The 14,581-nt window shown below is 60.6% G+C and overlaps 2 protein-coding genes across 2 annotated transcripts; both read right to left on the bottom strand.

Moving 5' to 3' along the window:
* Positions 1–2,004: 2,004 nt before the first annotated feature.
* On the bottom strand, positions 2,005–6,438 carry CHRNG (cholinergic receptor nicotinic gamma subunit; the record flags this gene model as incomplete). The annotated part of the gene is made up of 12 exons (XM_080349847.1): positions 2,005–2,172; positions 2,251–2,384; positions 2,476–2,680; positions 3,031–3,145; positions 3,400–3,514; positions 3,793–3,996; positions 4,784–4,881; positions 5,123–5,278; positions 5,376–5,485; positions 5,697–5,741; positions 5,856–5,995; positions 6,396–6,438. 12 exons carry the CDS (start codon positions 6,436–6,438, stop codon positions 2,005–2,007), a joined length of 1,533 nt encoding a protein of 510 aa, XP_080205973.1.
* A 1,103-nt stretch (positions 6,439–7,541) lies between these two features.
* On the bottom strand, positions 7,542–11,480 carry CHRND (cholinergic receptor nicotinic delta subunit; the record flags this gene model as incomplete). The annotated part of the gene is made up of 12 exons (XM_080349910.1): positions 7,542–7,724; positions 7,811–7,929; positions 8,025–8,226; positions 8,449–8,563; positions 8,686–8,797; positions 9,146–9,346; positions 9,596–9,711; positions 9,942–10,097; positions 10,203–10,312; positions 10,414–10,458; positions 10,620–10,765; positions 11,429–11,480. The coding sequence occupies 12 exons, from the start codon at positions 11,478–11,480 to the stop codon at positions 7,542–7,544; spliced, it is 1,557 nt and encodes a 518-aa protein (XP_080206036.1).
* Positions 11,481–14,581: the final 3,101 nt, after the last annotated feature.

Here is a 14,581-nt window from a genome sequence, read left to right on the forward strand (position 1 = left end):
GTGCTGGATGGAGCCAGACTGGGTCTTGAACAGGGCTTTGGGATTGTAGTCTACTCTGTCCTGCTAATAAGAGTGGTGAAAAGGCAGCTGTGGGGTGGTTTGGGAGGGGAAGGAGCCTGTGTCACACTCTAGAAAAAAGTTTCAGATCCTCTTAATTCAGGAAGCAAGCCTGGACCCATGGGAGCCCCAAATCTGTGGCGAATTGTGACCTTCCCTCCTCTCCTCATCCTTCAGGCTTTCTCCATCCTTAAACTTGTTCAGATCCTTATGTTGCAACCTTTGAGGAAACCAGCAGGGCCTTGAACCCCTTCGAGCCTTGGAGTCCAGCCCCAGGGGTTTTTCTTTCTGCAGGAGATACTGGGGCATATGTGCTGTGAGTGTCTCTGGCTACAGCTGATTGAGTAGGGGCTGATGGCTGGGGGGACAGTGGTGGGAAGCCTGCTGGGTGATCTCAAGCTGGAGCTAAGGAGGAAATCTGCTTCTCAACCCACAGAATGGAGTCTCTAGTTTTGGAGAGGAGCAGATGGAGGGTGTTTAGAGGGTGTTGTTGCCCTTCCTTAGTGCTTCTTGATAGATTGTAAGCACGTGGGGCTGATACTGGGCTGGAGGGTCTTTTCCTCTCTCTCTGCACTCCCCCCAGCACCCTGCCAGCTGCAGCAGGGTGACCTGCCAGGCGATGTCCCGCTGGTTGCTGTAAGACACATCTGCTGCCCAAGGCCTGTGTCATCATGGCTACTGCTTTTGGTTTTTTTGTCTTTGTCTCTGGTGCGGTGATAAACCCCCGGGGACCTTCAGAGGACAGATAAAACCACTGCTTGAGGATGGTGAAGAACACGGTCTTGTTTACATGCTCCTGGCAGGCTGGAAGAGCTCATCCCTTTCTGGTTGTGCAGCTGGGGACTGAGCTCACCTGGAAGCAGCAGCTCTGCGGAGCAGGGAGAAATGTGTGACAATACCTGCCCTGTTCAAAGCCCCCTTGCCCTGGAGACTGGCAGCAGGGCAACGAGGACCCGGCAATCAATGGGAAATGACCAGGCACAGCACATCCTGGAGGTGGGCACAGGTGGCGTGAGCTGGACCCCAGGGGAGCAGACGCTGACCGCCACCGTTCCCAGGCTGACCTCCACATCTCCCCTGCCAGCAGGGACAAAGCCATGGGGGCCTCAGAGGTCAGTGAGGGGCACAGGGGGACGCGGTGTTGCTGGGGTGGGGGGAAGGGGCTGTGGTTGACAGAGATGATCCTGTGGGGCAGGGAGGGCTGGAGGGGAGTCATGTAATGATGCTGGTAGCAAGGGGTTTGGGTACCTGGTGGCCCAGGGTCTTCTCACCCCAAGCTGCTTGCTAGGGAGCAGGGACAGCGATTCAGCTGCCCCCAAGAACCACGCCAGGGGCATAAATGGAGGAATTACCTGTCCTTATTCCCCTCTGTGGCTCCATTGCTGTGCCAGAATGAGGGGCTGTATCCGTGATTCCTGATGGTTGCCACCATTGGCGTGGCAAGGGATGCCAGGAATCCCATTTGCCCTGGGCTTGAAGCTGTGAATTTGCAGCAGGGTAACATGGCTCGTGCTGCCAGCACTGGTGCACAGCCCATCAGATGCCTGGATTCATCTTTGATTTCCCCTTGTCTCATCTCTCAGCACCCTTTTGGGGTGCTGGGACAGGGCTGTGTGGCTTAGAGAGCTGTAGCCAGACTGCACGGGTGGCACATCCAGCTCGTCCAAGAGAGGTAACCCCATCAGTGGGCGCGCAGCAATGATGCCACAGAGGCTCATGAGACTGCCACGGGCTTTACTTCCACATTCAGCACAAACACAGCCACCCCCACAGCCACAGCTCCTGCCTTCCCCACCACCACCACTGCTCCCCATCCTCCCCCAGCTCTGTGCTTGGCACCAGGAGCTGCTGTGCCCACAGGGATCTCAGCTCAGGCTGGTTTGGGGGTGCCCAGCCCCTGGCTCCAGCAGTCCCAGCAGCAGGAGGGCTGGCAGGGGCCCGTGGGCATCACTGCGGCAGGTACTGCTTGGGGTCCCCAGGGAAGGGCAAGGCGGGCGCCTGGTTGAAGTGAGCCATGAGGAAGATGCCGACGGTGCCGCACACAAAGAGGGAGGCCATGATGAAGAAGCAGACGCGATCAATCACCCGTCCCACCAGAATCCACTCTTCGCTCTCCTGCCGATGGCATGAGGAGGGGGGTGAGGGCTGCCCCCCATGTGGGTCCCAACCCCCCCGCCCCCAGCCCCAACTCACGCTGTTGAAGTCATTCTGTTCCCGCGTGGCTTTGGCAATGTGGTTGCAGGCATCCACACAGGCACGGATCTCAGGACCTGCCTCCTCCAGGCTCTGGCAGAAGTCCTGGGCACTGCCACTCTCCAGGCCACGTTCTGCAGACAGCAGAGCCAGCACAGCAGTCACCAGTTGCCTGGCACATCACCCAGCCTCCCTGGGAGGTGTCAGTTCCCCAGGGGCACTCACCGATCTTTTCCAGCACAGTTTTCATCAACCCATCCCTCTCCTTCTGCTTCTCAAAGAGCAGCTCGGTCCGGGCTTTCCAGAGCATGTACTCATCGGCTTTCACCATGAGCCCCAAGGAGCTGCGTCTCCGAGCAGGTCGCTGCGGCCCCGGTGCCTCCTCTGGCATGTGCATGCCCAGGTAGTGGGGCAGGAGGTGCAGGAACACCTGGGCACAGCGTCACCCATGGAGACCTGAACCCCCAAACCGTCCTGGGGCACTCGGTGGGTGCGACAGGGTCCCTTTGCATTGCCTGGAGCATCCCCGTGGGGTGCCCTCGTACCACCAGGATGCTGGGTGTATTGCCACCTGCTGCTCCTCAGTCCTCAGTAGTGGCTTGGAGGGGGTTGGTGGCACATTGTGGTCTCTTGGGGACATCTGAGGGTTCCCTCTTTGTGCCAGGACTTGCATGCAGATTAAGTCATGCCAGCCATCCCACTCTGCAAGGGGCTGGCTGGGGTCCCCAAATACCCACCCCTTTCACCATGCATGAGGGGCAGGGGGATGGCAGTGGGTACCTGACGCACTCTCTGGGACATGGTGTGAGTGTTGGGTGTTCTCAGCGAGACGTTGAGGACAATGACAGCGTTCACCACGATCACCACCGTCACCACCATGAGGAAAGTCAGGTACCTGGGCAGGGGACACAGGGCCTCACATGGGACTGCTGAGCCACAAGCTGTGGATGTGTGAGGTCCCTCTTGGGCTGAAAACTGGGGACCAGCAGTGGGACATGGGCGTGTGGTAGCCGTGTGCCAGCCCTGCCTGGGCTGGGGGTTATTTCTGGGCCAGGGTCCTGTCCCTGGGCACTGCTACATGGCACCCAGGGACCCGGCTGGCATGGTGTGACAACAGGACTGACACCTCCATCCCCATGCATCACTTACTTCCCAATGAGAGGCACAGCCTGGGAGGTCTCAGGCACCTTCTGGGCGATGAGGAAGAGGAAGACTGTCTGAGCCAGGAGGACGTTGATGGAGACGGTGCATTTCTGCCCACCCGCTGCCAAGGAGGGGGGGAGGCAGAGGTTGGCATGGGGCAGCAGTGTGGGCATTGCGCTCCTTTGGCAGAAAGCCCCCACCCTGAAGCTGAACTGGCCAAGTCCTGAGGCTTTAATCATGGGGTACGTGGAAATTTACACTACCCACAAATATCACAGGAGTGGGTGAGAGATGGCACTGATGGTCCCCAAGCACAGAGGGGACAATGAGCCCTTCCTCACTGTGGCTGCCCCCATTACACGTCCCCATGTCCCCTGTGGCCACGGCACCAGTGCCTACCTTTGGCAGGAAGAAAGTACACCAGCACGGCCATGGCGGAGATGAGGACACATGGCACGATGATGTTGATGACGTAGAAGAGTGGCTTGCGCTGGATGATGAGATAGAAGATGACCTGCTGGTACTGGATGTCATCTGGGGTGAAATGCTCCGAATTGATGACCTTCCGAGCCGGGCGGTGCTTGATGGCCCATTCGCCGTTCTCTGCCGTGAAGCAGTGATGTGAGTCCCACCACCACACTGGGAGCACTGAGGCTGCCAGCCCAGGGGGGAGGAAGGGGAGGGCTGGTGATCGGTGTGGGGCCCATGGGGCACCCAGGATGGACACCATGTGGGGAAAGATACCAGAGCTGCTGGAGAGAGAGATTAGCACTGCAGAGTGTGCCGGAGTGCCTGGGTAAAATACCCCTAAAGGCTGTTGGAGCGGGGACCTGGGCATCTATGGGGCATCTTGAGCCCCTCGGGGGCTCCCACGGTGAGTTTTGTGTGGGGTTGGGATGCCCCATCTCCCTGTCTCCAGGGTATGGCGGGGGAAAGCCGAGCGTGACGCTGGGTGACAGCACGCTGTTTTCTCCTGCCATCTGTGGGAGCGATAGATTTTTCCCAATCAAGATTGCTGCTCGGGCTAGTAATGAAAAAATAAATCTCGCTGCCCGAAAAGCATTTTGTTCCTTCAATATGCAATTAAAATGTGATGGAAAACGTCATCGTTTGGCCATGACAGCTACGTTCCTAGCATCAATCAAGCTCCCCAGGAGCGATGTTCTCCAGGAGCCACTGCCAGCGGTGAGATCCTCGAGCCAAGGGGGTTAGAAAAACAAATCTCTCCCACACTCCCACTTCCACTAATAACTTAAGCACCCATCTAATGGCAGGAGCTGCTAACAGCCCCCGTAGCTCTGCTTTGGGCAGCCACCAGTGTACCACTAGGCCTGTTCGGTGTCCCCTGCGGTGGGATGCTTCTGTGCCACGGGGGCAGCTGTGGTGCTACCTGTGAAAGCCTCAGGGTCGATGGAGATCCACTCCACGGTCTGGCCATCCTCCACCGTCAGCAGCAGGTTGATTTCATTAGCGCTGTAGGTCTGGGACCTGGGGAGGGACAGGGGGGTGGCACAGGCTGGCATGCAGCAGGTTGGATGGGGAAAGGGTGTCAGTGTGACACCGTTACACCAGCCACCTCCAGCCCTACTTAGGGGTGCCTGGCTTAGCCAAGGTGCCTCCTGCCACCAACGGGGTTCCAGGGCACAGGTAGGTGGTGCTTGTCTCCCTGGGACCTCCTTGCCCCGGGGCAGAGGTGGGATCCCATGCCCATCCCTTGTCTGGTGCTCACTGGAAGACCATGGTGCAGTTCTGCCAGTCGAAGGGAAAATAGGTGACGTGGATGGAGCAGGAGCTGCGGTAGATGGCAGGGGGCAGCCAGTAGATGCTACCGTCAGGGGACACCAGTACGTTGGTGTAGAGAGTGATTTCAAATGTCCCATCGATGCTGGGAGAAAAAAGGGTGGGGGCTCAGTCTCAAACCATGCCCAGGGGGGAGCTGCCACCCCCTGTGCAGGGTGATGTCCCCATTGCCCGTCACCTACTTGTTCTCCAGGACAACATCGGGCAGCCAGACCATGGTGGAGGGCACCCTCAGCAGCTGGATGTTGTCGTATTCCTCAGGGTCCCACCGCAGGCGATAATCAGACCATTGCTGTGGGAAGGGGAGCAGAGAAGGGGGGTCACGGTGCTCCCTGAGGCGGGGGAGCTTGTGAGCTGCCTGTCCTGTTCTGCTCCCAAAATGGGCTCAGTGGGGGGCACCAACAAAAGAGGGTGCAGGTTACGGTGCCAGCCCTCCATGGGGTGCCACCCTGAGATGCAAATGTGACCTGGGGGTTGTCCTGCCTGGAAGTGAGGGGTCTCACCATCTCGATCCAGACGTTGGTGGTGAGGGTCTCCTCCCGCTCGTTCTGGCAAGGAAGGAAGTGGGGAGAGAGCTTTAGTGCCCTGCCCACCCCTGCCCGCTGCCCCATGTGTGGGGGCAAATCCCACCCCGCTATGGGGATGCGGTGGGGGTCTCTCACCAGGGAGATGAGGTTCGTGAGGGTGAGCTTGAGGGTGACATCAATGACCTGATCCCTGCGCAGGGCTGGGCGCAGGTGCCGGTTATAGTTGGTCATGAGGTCCTGGAGCAGCTTCTCCTCCTGGTTCCTGCAGCCCACGCCTGGGGAGCACACATGCCGTGGGGGCACCCTGGGGTGGGGACAGCAGGGCCACGGATGGTCCCAGGACCTGCTGGCGTGGATGGGGGTGTGCAGGGTGTGCATGGGGAGGGGATGTCCATGCGCGTGTTACTGTGGGTGTGCGCAAGCAGCTGTGTGTGCCTGTGTGTATCAGTGTCCCAGTGTGCAAGCAGGGCGGGTGTGTGTCCCCCACATCCCCCACCCCGCTCATCCCAGAGACCTCTCCAGGGCAGGACATGGGGACAGTGGCTTGCCAGCATAGGGACACCCTGATGGGACGGTGCATGGCGCTATACACCCATAGGTGACAAACCCCCAAGGGCAAAGGCAGGGGATGACCGGGCACCCCCCAGGCCTCCCCCCGCGGCAGGCACCCCTTACCTGCCAAGGCGCAGAGGGTGAGGAGGAGGCTGTGGCAGCGCATGGCGGTGCCGCGGGGCGCAGGGGCTGGGGCTCCGCTCGGCTGCACGGCGCTGCTCTGGGCCTGGCACCCGCGGGGACTGGACAGCTGTCCCCTGCCACCGTCAGCTGTTCCCAACAGCCACAGGAGATGGGGAGGAACGAGTGACCACCCACACCCCTCCCCACCAGTGAGGTGATGACAGTTTTCTGGGAAGCTCCTCTGGTATTTTGTGCAGGGGGAGGTGGAACTGGGTCTGAGGGCAAAATGAGCTCTGTGCCTCAGTTTCTCCGTGTCTCTCACAGAGGGACGCATCTCCCTGAAGCACAAACCCGAGTGCCCAGGGTCATGGAAAAGGGGTGCCCCCCTGCAAGCACCCCCAGCAGTGCCCTGTCCCCCCATGGTGGTGGCTGCCCCCGGGGTGTAGGGAGGGGAAGATGCAGACGAGTCCCACCATGCCAGCCTGGGCAGTGATGTCTGCCTTGCGGATCCAAATCCTGCCAGACCCCATGCAGGGGAGTCAGGGTGGGGAGGTGAGATTCCTGGCTCAGTGGAAAGGACGTGGCAGCTGTCTCGGGCCACTGCCGGTGGGGGGACATCAGCTGTCCCCCCTGAAACCTGAGCCCTGATGTCCCAGTGCTGAGCCGGGGGGAAGTCACCCCTCTTGGCCCCCAGCCGGGTCCTGCAGGATGGACTCTGGCTGGGGGGGCACTCCTGGGTCTGGCTGGGGGCTCATGGAGATGGGAGGTGATGTGGGCTCTGATGGTGTCTCTGCCCATTGCAAGGGGTCCAGAGGAGATGGTGCTGTGCTGGGGGGGTCCATCCCCTTCACCAACCCATCCCATCCCGAGTGCCCAGCCCAAACTGGAATAGCAGGGCTGGTACCACCACATCCTCTCTGGGAAACACCCCTTCCAGCCACAGTTGAGCACCACCGCACTCCAGACACCTAAGAGCACCTGTTCCCTGGTGGTATCACCCTCCCTGACACACACACAGCACTCAGGAGGGGACACTGAGAGCAGCCACCAGCTCAGCACCCCGTGGCAAGAAGCACCAGCTTTATTTCCACGAGCCAAAGTGGGTGAGAGGGAAGGAGCGGAGGACTGGCACATGGGACTCCCCGGCTATATGAAGCGCTTGTTCTCCTCTCGATAGTCATAGGGGTCTCCAGCGAAGGGCAGTGGAGGGGGGTGGTTGTAGATGCCCATGAGGAAGATCCAGAGAGTGCCCACCACCAGCATGGGGGTGATGAGGAAGAGGCAGAGGCGGTCCATGGTCCGTGCCACTTGGTTCCAGTTGTCCTTCTCCTGGGAACAGAGGTGGGAACCAGGCAGTGGGGGGCACAGCAGGCACAGGGAGTCCCCTGTGCCCCCTCACGGCCATGGGTGCCCACCTCGTTGTAGCTGTTTTTCTCCCGCATGTGCTTAACGATGTAGTTGGCACCATCAATTACGGGTTTTATGTGCTCATATAGTTGCTCCTCGCCTGTATCTGTGCCTGGCGGCGCCAAACCTGGGGACAAGGAGGGTGATGAGACAGGCTGCCACCCCCGGAGAGCCCCATTCAGCCACTCTTCCCCGTGTTCCCGTGGAGGGGCTGTGGCTCACGGGCAGGGGTGACACGGCTGGACAGGCCATGACGCTCCGACTGCTTCTCGAACATGAGCTCGCTGCGGGACTTGACGCTGAAGTACTCCTCCGCCTTGGCGATGTAGCCGGCTGAGCTGAAGCGCCGGATGCACGGGGCACCCGCCGGGCTCTCGGATGGCTGTGACATGCCCAGCAGGCGGGGCAGGGTGTCCAGGAAGACCTGGGGCATGGGAGGGGTTGTCAGGTCCCTTGGCTACCTCCCCGGTGCAGTGCCACCCTGTCACCACCTTCTGCCTTCAAGCTGGGTGTGCAGCCCCCTGGAGCGGCACAGGTGGGACACCACAATGCAGCGCCAGGGCTGTGCTGTCCCTTGCCCTCAGTGGGGCTCGGTGCCACCCCTGGACCTACCAGGTGACACACTCCAGCCCAGCACCCTGCTCACCTCTTTGACCCAGTCGGACATGACATGGGTGCTGGGGGTGCGGAAATGGAAGTTGAGGACTACGACACAGATCACCACCATGGCTGACACCAGCAGCATGATAAAAAGCAGGTACCTGTGGGGGACATGGACCTGGAGCTGGCATTGTCACAGGGGCTGGGCACAGGCAGAGCTGCCTGCTAGCACTCTGGGGACACTGTGATGTCCCCACTGCACCCAGCAGTGCCCAGGACTCACTTGCCGATGAGTGGGATGGCGTGGGAGGTGGCGGGCAGGCGCTGGGAGATGAGCAGAAGGAAGACAGACTGGGCCAGGAGCACTGAGATCACCAGGGTCATCTTCTCACCACCTAGAGAGCAGGTGAGCTGAGGGCAAACCCTGCCCCAGGTCCCTTTCCCAGTGCCCCGATTGCCCTTTCAGTGTCCCACCATACGCTGCCCCACATAGGGTTTTCTAGTATGGGGGTACCCCAGGGTCCCACATGGGGTATCCTGTGCCCAAGTGTGCACTTGTCAAGATGTCTGGCTGGAATGATGGTGTCCTATGTGGTGGTGTCCCATATGGCAGTGTAACAGGATGTCCCTGTGTTGGGCATTAGGCTGTCCCCACGTCCCAGGACCTGATGCAGGTGTGGGATATGGAGGTGCTCCCTGAGGTGACCCCTATACCCAGCGCTGGTGCCACAGGGCTCACTTACTATCAGCGGGCAGGTAGAAGACGAAGATGGACAGGAAGGCAATGAGGATGCAGGGTGTGACAATATTGATGACATAGAAAAGTGGCTTGCGTTTGATGATGAGGTGGAAGGTGATGTCCTGGTGCTCACAGCTGTCAGGGGGGTTCTCAGGGTGAATGTTCTTGCGGGCTGGGCGGTGGATGATTTCCCACTCCCCGTTCTCTGCCAGGATACATGAGACAGTGCATGGCGTGAAGGGACCCTGCCATGCCCATCCTCACCAGCTCCTCCAGCACAGGTGTCCCTGTCCTGGGGCTGGGTAGCTCCAGGCCTGGTGAGATGGGTGCAAGGGTGCCAAAGCCCTGAGCACTAGGGTGTCTCTATGGCAGGGTACCCCAACAGCAGGGTGCCCCTGAGCCCCGTACAGAGTGTCCCATTACCACAGGACACAGCAGAGAGCACAAGCGTTACCTGTGAAGCCTTCGGGGTCAATGATGATCCACTCCACGGGGTAATCCTTGCCCGTCTCTGGGTCGTTCTCTGTCTTCAAGTGCATACTGATCTCCAGGGCGCTGTACGCCAGCGAGCTGGCCCATGGCCGCGGGGGACAAGCAGTGAGGAGCTGTGCTGGCTGCTTTATACCCATTACCCACCCACCCTGACCTCCAGCATGATGGACTTGGGCCACCGAGTCACCTGCAAAGCCCCACCTTGCTGCACTCCATCAGCAAGGGAAGGTGCTGGCAGCAGAGGGCACTGCAGGGGGTTGGCACGCCCACCCTGCTGCCCACCCCTGGCCCAGCCAGCCCCCCAGCACCTGAATTTGAGGGTGCAGTTCTGCCAGTCAAAGGGGAAGAAGTCGACGTTGATGGTACAGGTGGTGCGGAAGATGGCGGGCGGCAGCCAGTAGACGTAGCCGGTGTTGTAGATGAGGACGTTGCAGTAGTAGGCGATCTCGAAGAGCCCGTCGTTGCTGGACCGGGAGAGAGACGAGGCGATGGCAGGGGCAGGGGGAGCCCTGGGCCTGTATGAGGCACAGCTCATGGTGTTTGGGAAGGGAAGCTGAGGCATGGCTCACTTGTTCTCTAGGACTATCTCAGGCAGCCACAGCATGTCTGGTGGCAGGCGGAGCACCTCAATGTCCCCAAACTCGGACTTGTTCCACTGCAGGCGGTAATCAGTCCAGCCCTGGAGAGGAGGAACCCCAGGTCACCCACTCACCACACTGGGCAACCCCATTGCCCATGCCTTGGGGCACAACTGAGGCCATGGTGCCTGTCCCTACTCACATGCTCGAGCCATACGTTGGTGGTGAGTGTCTCATCTACCTCTTTCTGCAATGACAGCATGGGGCAGTGAGATGCCAGGGCCATGCCCTGCAGCTGCACCCCCCAGCCCAGGATCCTTCTCCAGGGATCCCCCCCATGCAGCCAGCCCTGGGGTTGAGGCATGGCCGGGGGGGAACCCATGGTGGGCACTGTCCACTGGGGCTCACCAATGAGATGAGGTTGGAGAGAGTGAGGGCCAGGTAGACGTCCACAACCTCGTCATTGGAGGTGACGGGGTGCACCTCCTTGTTGTAGCCCTTCTCCTCGAAGAGGTAGTGGATGAGCCGCTCCTCCTGGTTGACACAGAGCCCGCCTGGGGACGTCGGGTCAGGCAGACCAGGGTGGGTTACTGGGGCTAGTGCCACCCGCAGGGATGCTCAGCAAGGGCAGGGTGGGGTAAGGATGGAGAAGACAGAAGGAGGCCAGGACACTGCACATCTATGCTGCACAGGGGCATGGACATGGGGGAATGACACACATGCAGGGGCACATATGGGCATGGGACAAGGACATGAGCACAGACACAGAGGGGCACGCAGATACAGAGCCAGTACACACAGGGACACACAGACATGAGAACCCTGGGCACAGACATGGTGGCACTGTGCACATAGGTGGATGCACACACAGAGGCACATGTGGACATGGACCCATATATGCAGGGACATGTGGTCACAGATGCAGTGTCACTGTGTACACAGGCGCACACAGAGAGACACAGACACAGTGACACTGCGGACAGACACACACACACATGGCCCAGCTAGGGACACGGCTCCAGGTGGCACAGCCAGGACAGAAGTGCAGGGCATGCTCAGTGATAGGATTCTGCCAGGCAATACCCAAAATGCAGCCCTAGGGATGCTTATGCCCAGCTTGGACCCTGCATCACCACCCTCACTGATCCCACTGAGGGGACCCAGATACTCCCAGCAACAGGACGACCCCATGCCCAAAACCCCATGGTCCGGCTCACCCGTCAGCAGCAGTGCCCCAAGCAGGGCCAGCCGCCCCGGCAGGGTCCCCATGCGGTGCCTGCGGTGCCCCCGTGCCGTGCCAGGCCCTGGCTGCCTCCCTGTCTGGCGCGGCCGAGCGGATGTCCGGCTGCTGGCCGCAGCGGGAGATGGATGGTGCCAGGTGCCTGGGGGAAGGGTGCCAGCACCGGATACCCGCTCTGACCCCCCTTCTTCCGGCACCCCCATGCTTGGAGAAGGGGAGACAGGCAGGCACAGGTGGTGTCACCGGCCCCATGTGTGTCAGCCCATGGCTCTGTGTCTGGGCATGGCACAGCACTCGCTTCACACTCACCAGCTACTGGAAAATAAAACCCTTCTTTATTGAAAAATAGACCTTTCTCTGTACAAATAAATAACAGTCCAAGTGCCTCTAGGGAAAATGAGGTGGGGGTGGGCTTGCCAAGGTGGGGGTCCCAGGGGAGAGGAGGGCTGAGATCCTTGGTTGAGATACTCCAGGTCTCCCCCAGTGCCCCATTGCCCTGGGGAGGATGGCCAGTGCTGGCAGGAAGAGGGAAACTGAGGCACGATGAGGGACAAAAATGTGGAAGAGCCTGAGCTGGGGATGCAGCTGTGTTCGGAGGATATAAAAGACCACTACCCCAGTGTCCCATCCCCATACTGGCATGGTGCCCCAGGGCACCATTAGGTTTTCAGTGCCTCGAGTGCCAGAGCGACGAGGCCGGGCATGCTGCGGGCCAGTGAGTCGCTCTCCAGCCCCACTAGGCCAGCGAAGACCGTGGGGCGGCCCCCTACTGTGGCCCGCACCTGCGCCCGGTATAGCCCCTTGGCATTTTTGGAGGTCAAGTCCACCAGGATCTGTGGGGAGATGACAACACTGTGAGTTCCAGGGGAGCCAGGGGCACAGCGGGATGGTGATGGGCTGGGGGGTGGCACCGCCTGGCTGCCAGTGTCGGGGGCTTGGAGTCACTAGATAGGACACTCACCTCCTGGAAGGTCATGGCCAGGTCTGGCTCGGGCACCCGCAGCACCCATGCGTACAGCTCCCGCACCGCACCCACCCGCGCTGCCGACTCGTTGAGGCCAGGGCAAACTGCGACCCCGAGGACAGGCAGGAGAGAGATGGAGGGGGGACATCAGGGATGAGTCATGGGGGGATCATGCTGCTGCCCACCCACCCCAGAGAGGAGCACCCATTCTCTGAGGGAGCAGGGGCAGAAGGTCCCTGTGGAGAGGGGTATGGCCAAGGGCTGTCCCACCAACACAGGACAACCAGCCCTGGGACTCAGGTATGAAGCTGAGGCCAGGGTTGTTGCTGTCCCCATATTGGCACATGGCATTGCACAGTGGCCAGGGGCTGCAGGGCGCTTACCTCTGCCCACACCTGCCTCCTCCTCCTCCACCCCTGGGAGCTCCGTAGGCATCAGCTCACGTTTCTCCCTTGGTGCAGACCCTGCCACCAAGAGAGGTATGAAAACCCCAGTGGGGACATGGCCGGTGGGCACTGCCCAGGCACAGGGCCATCAGGCAGAAGGACACCCTGCTGCCACATCAGCCCCAGCACCCCAGGATCCCGGGGCTCACGGCTGAGTGCAGGGGTCCCTGACAGCTCTTCAGGTGCCCATTGTGGTTCCATGGCTTCAAGAGGGGTGTCGAGGTCCAGCTCTGCCCGTAGCTGTGCGAGGAAGGCTCGTCCCTGACCCACCAGCTCCTCCACCACCTCCTCACCCTGCTGAAGGGAAGGGGGAACAGGCTGGATGGTGGGGCAGCCACAGGACACCTGTAGGCACATCCAGGTGCACAGTGGCAGAGTGCAGGGCATGGCTGGGCTGGTGTTGGACATGTTGAGGACATGCAACATCTATATGGATCAGATCCTAAGCTGTGGGGTAACAGCCATAGCTGGCTCTTCATTGGTTGTGCTGAGAGCACTAGTTTCAGCTGAGGAAGGTGAGATGCCCCCTCTGTGGTGGCAGAGCAGGAGATGCCACCTCCATAGCTGTACAGTGGACGATGGGTTCAAGGGATGTCACAAAGGGATATGGGGGAACTGCTGGGTTTTGGTCCCTGGTGGCACTGTCACCAGAGGGGTAGGGCCTCCCCCGTGCCCATCCCTCCCCAAATACCTGCAAGAAGAGCCATGTCTCCCTCAGCAGCTGTTCCTCATCCAGGGTGGGCGCTGGGAAGCTGCCCCCCGCCATGGCCCTCAGTGCCTCCATCCAGTCCTGCAGCCGGGGCCCCACGGCCCCAAAGAGCCCTGCGAAGTGGGGTGACCGCCCTGTCCCCTGCCTGCAAGCACAGTGGGCAAGCTCAGGGCAGGTGCCTAGTGGCACTCATCCTCTCAGCAGTACCACCCCACACACTCCCAGTGGGGCTTGAGTGGTCCCAGGCACCCTGGAGACCATGTCCACCTCCCTCCAGATGTTGCTTGTTTGCAGGAAGAGCAGGACCCCAATGATTTAGGCTGTCCCCCAAAAGCCACGTCAGCACCCACAGGCATTGTGCCTGCCTACCCAAACCCTTTAGCTCCCCACCTTGTCCCGTAGCCCACCATGCCTCACCTGGAGGGGGGTGTCTGTGGTCCCTTTACTGTGGGGCTGGGCTGGCCCCCTGCCACAACCAGGCCTGTGGGGACAAGAAGGGAACAAGTGGGACAAGGGATGGGTAAGCCACGTGGGGGTGCCAGAGCAGGCTGTTGGCATAGCGGTGGCCGATGGGACTCTGAGTGGGCATGGGGTGATCCAGCAGAGATGTACCTGGGGCATTCCTGCGAACACGGGGTGGGAAGAGGTGCCCATAGATCTTGCCCAGGAGCTGGGGCAGGGTGTGGGTGAGGAAGGAGAAGTCGAACTGGTTTCGGATGAAGTCACCAGCCCGGCGCAGGAGATCCACCAAGGTCTGGGCATAGGAGTGCAACTCTGCAGGCACACCAGGAAAGACATGGTCCTGGCACCACACTGGCCCCATCCCATCAAAAACGGAGTCCCTCCCCCTGTCAAGACAACATGGCTCACCACATCGTCTTGTCCTGGCACGGCAGGTCTCCTCAGCCAGGCGGGCACAGGCAGCCCGGCCCTGGGGGGCCCGGCAGGACCTGGCATAGAAGGCGCAGAGGCGGGCACGCTCGGGGGGCTGCTGCTCGGGGGGCAGCTGGG

Source organism: Nesoenas mayeri (assembly GCF_963082525.1).
Source record: "Nesoenas mayeri genome assembly, chromosome: 9".
NCBI classification, from domain to species: domain Eukaryota; kingdom Metazoa; phylum Chordata; class Aves; order Columbiformes; family Columbidae; genus Nesoenas; species Nesoenas mayeri.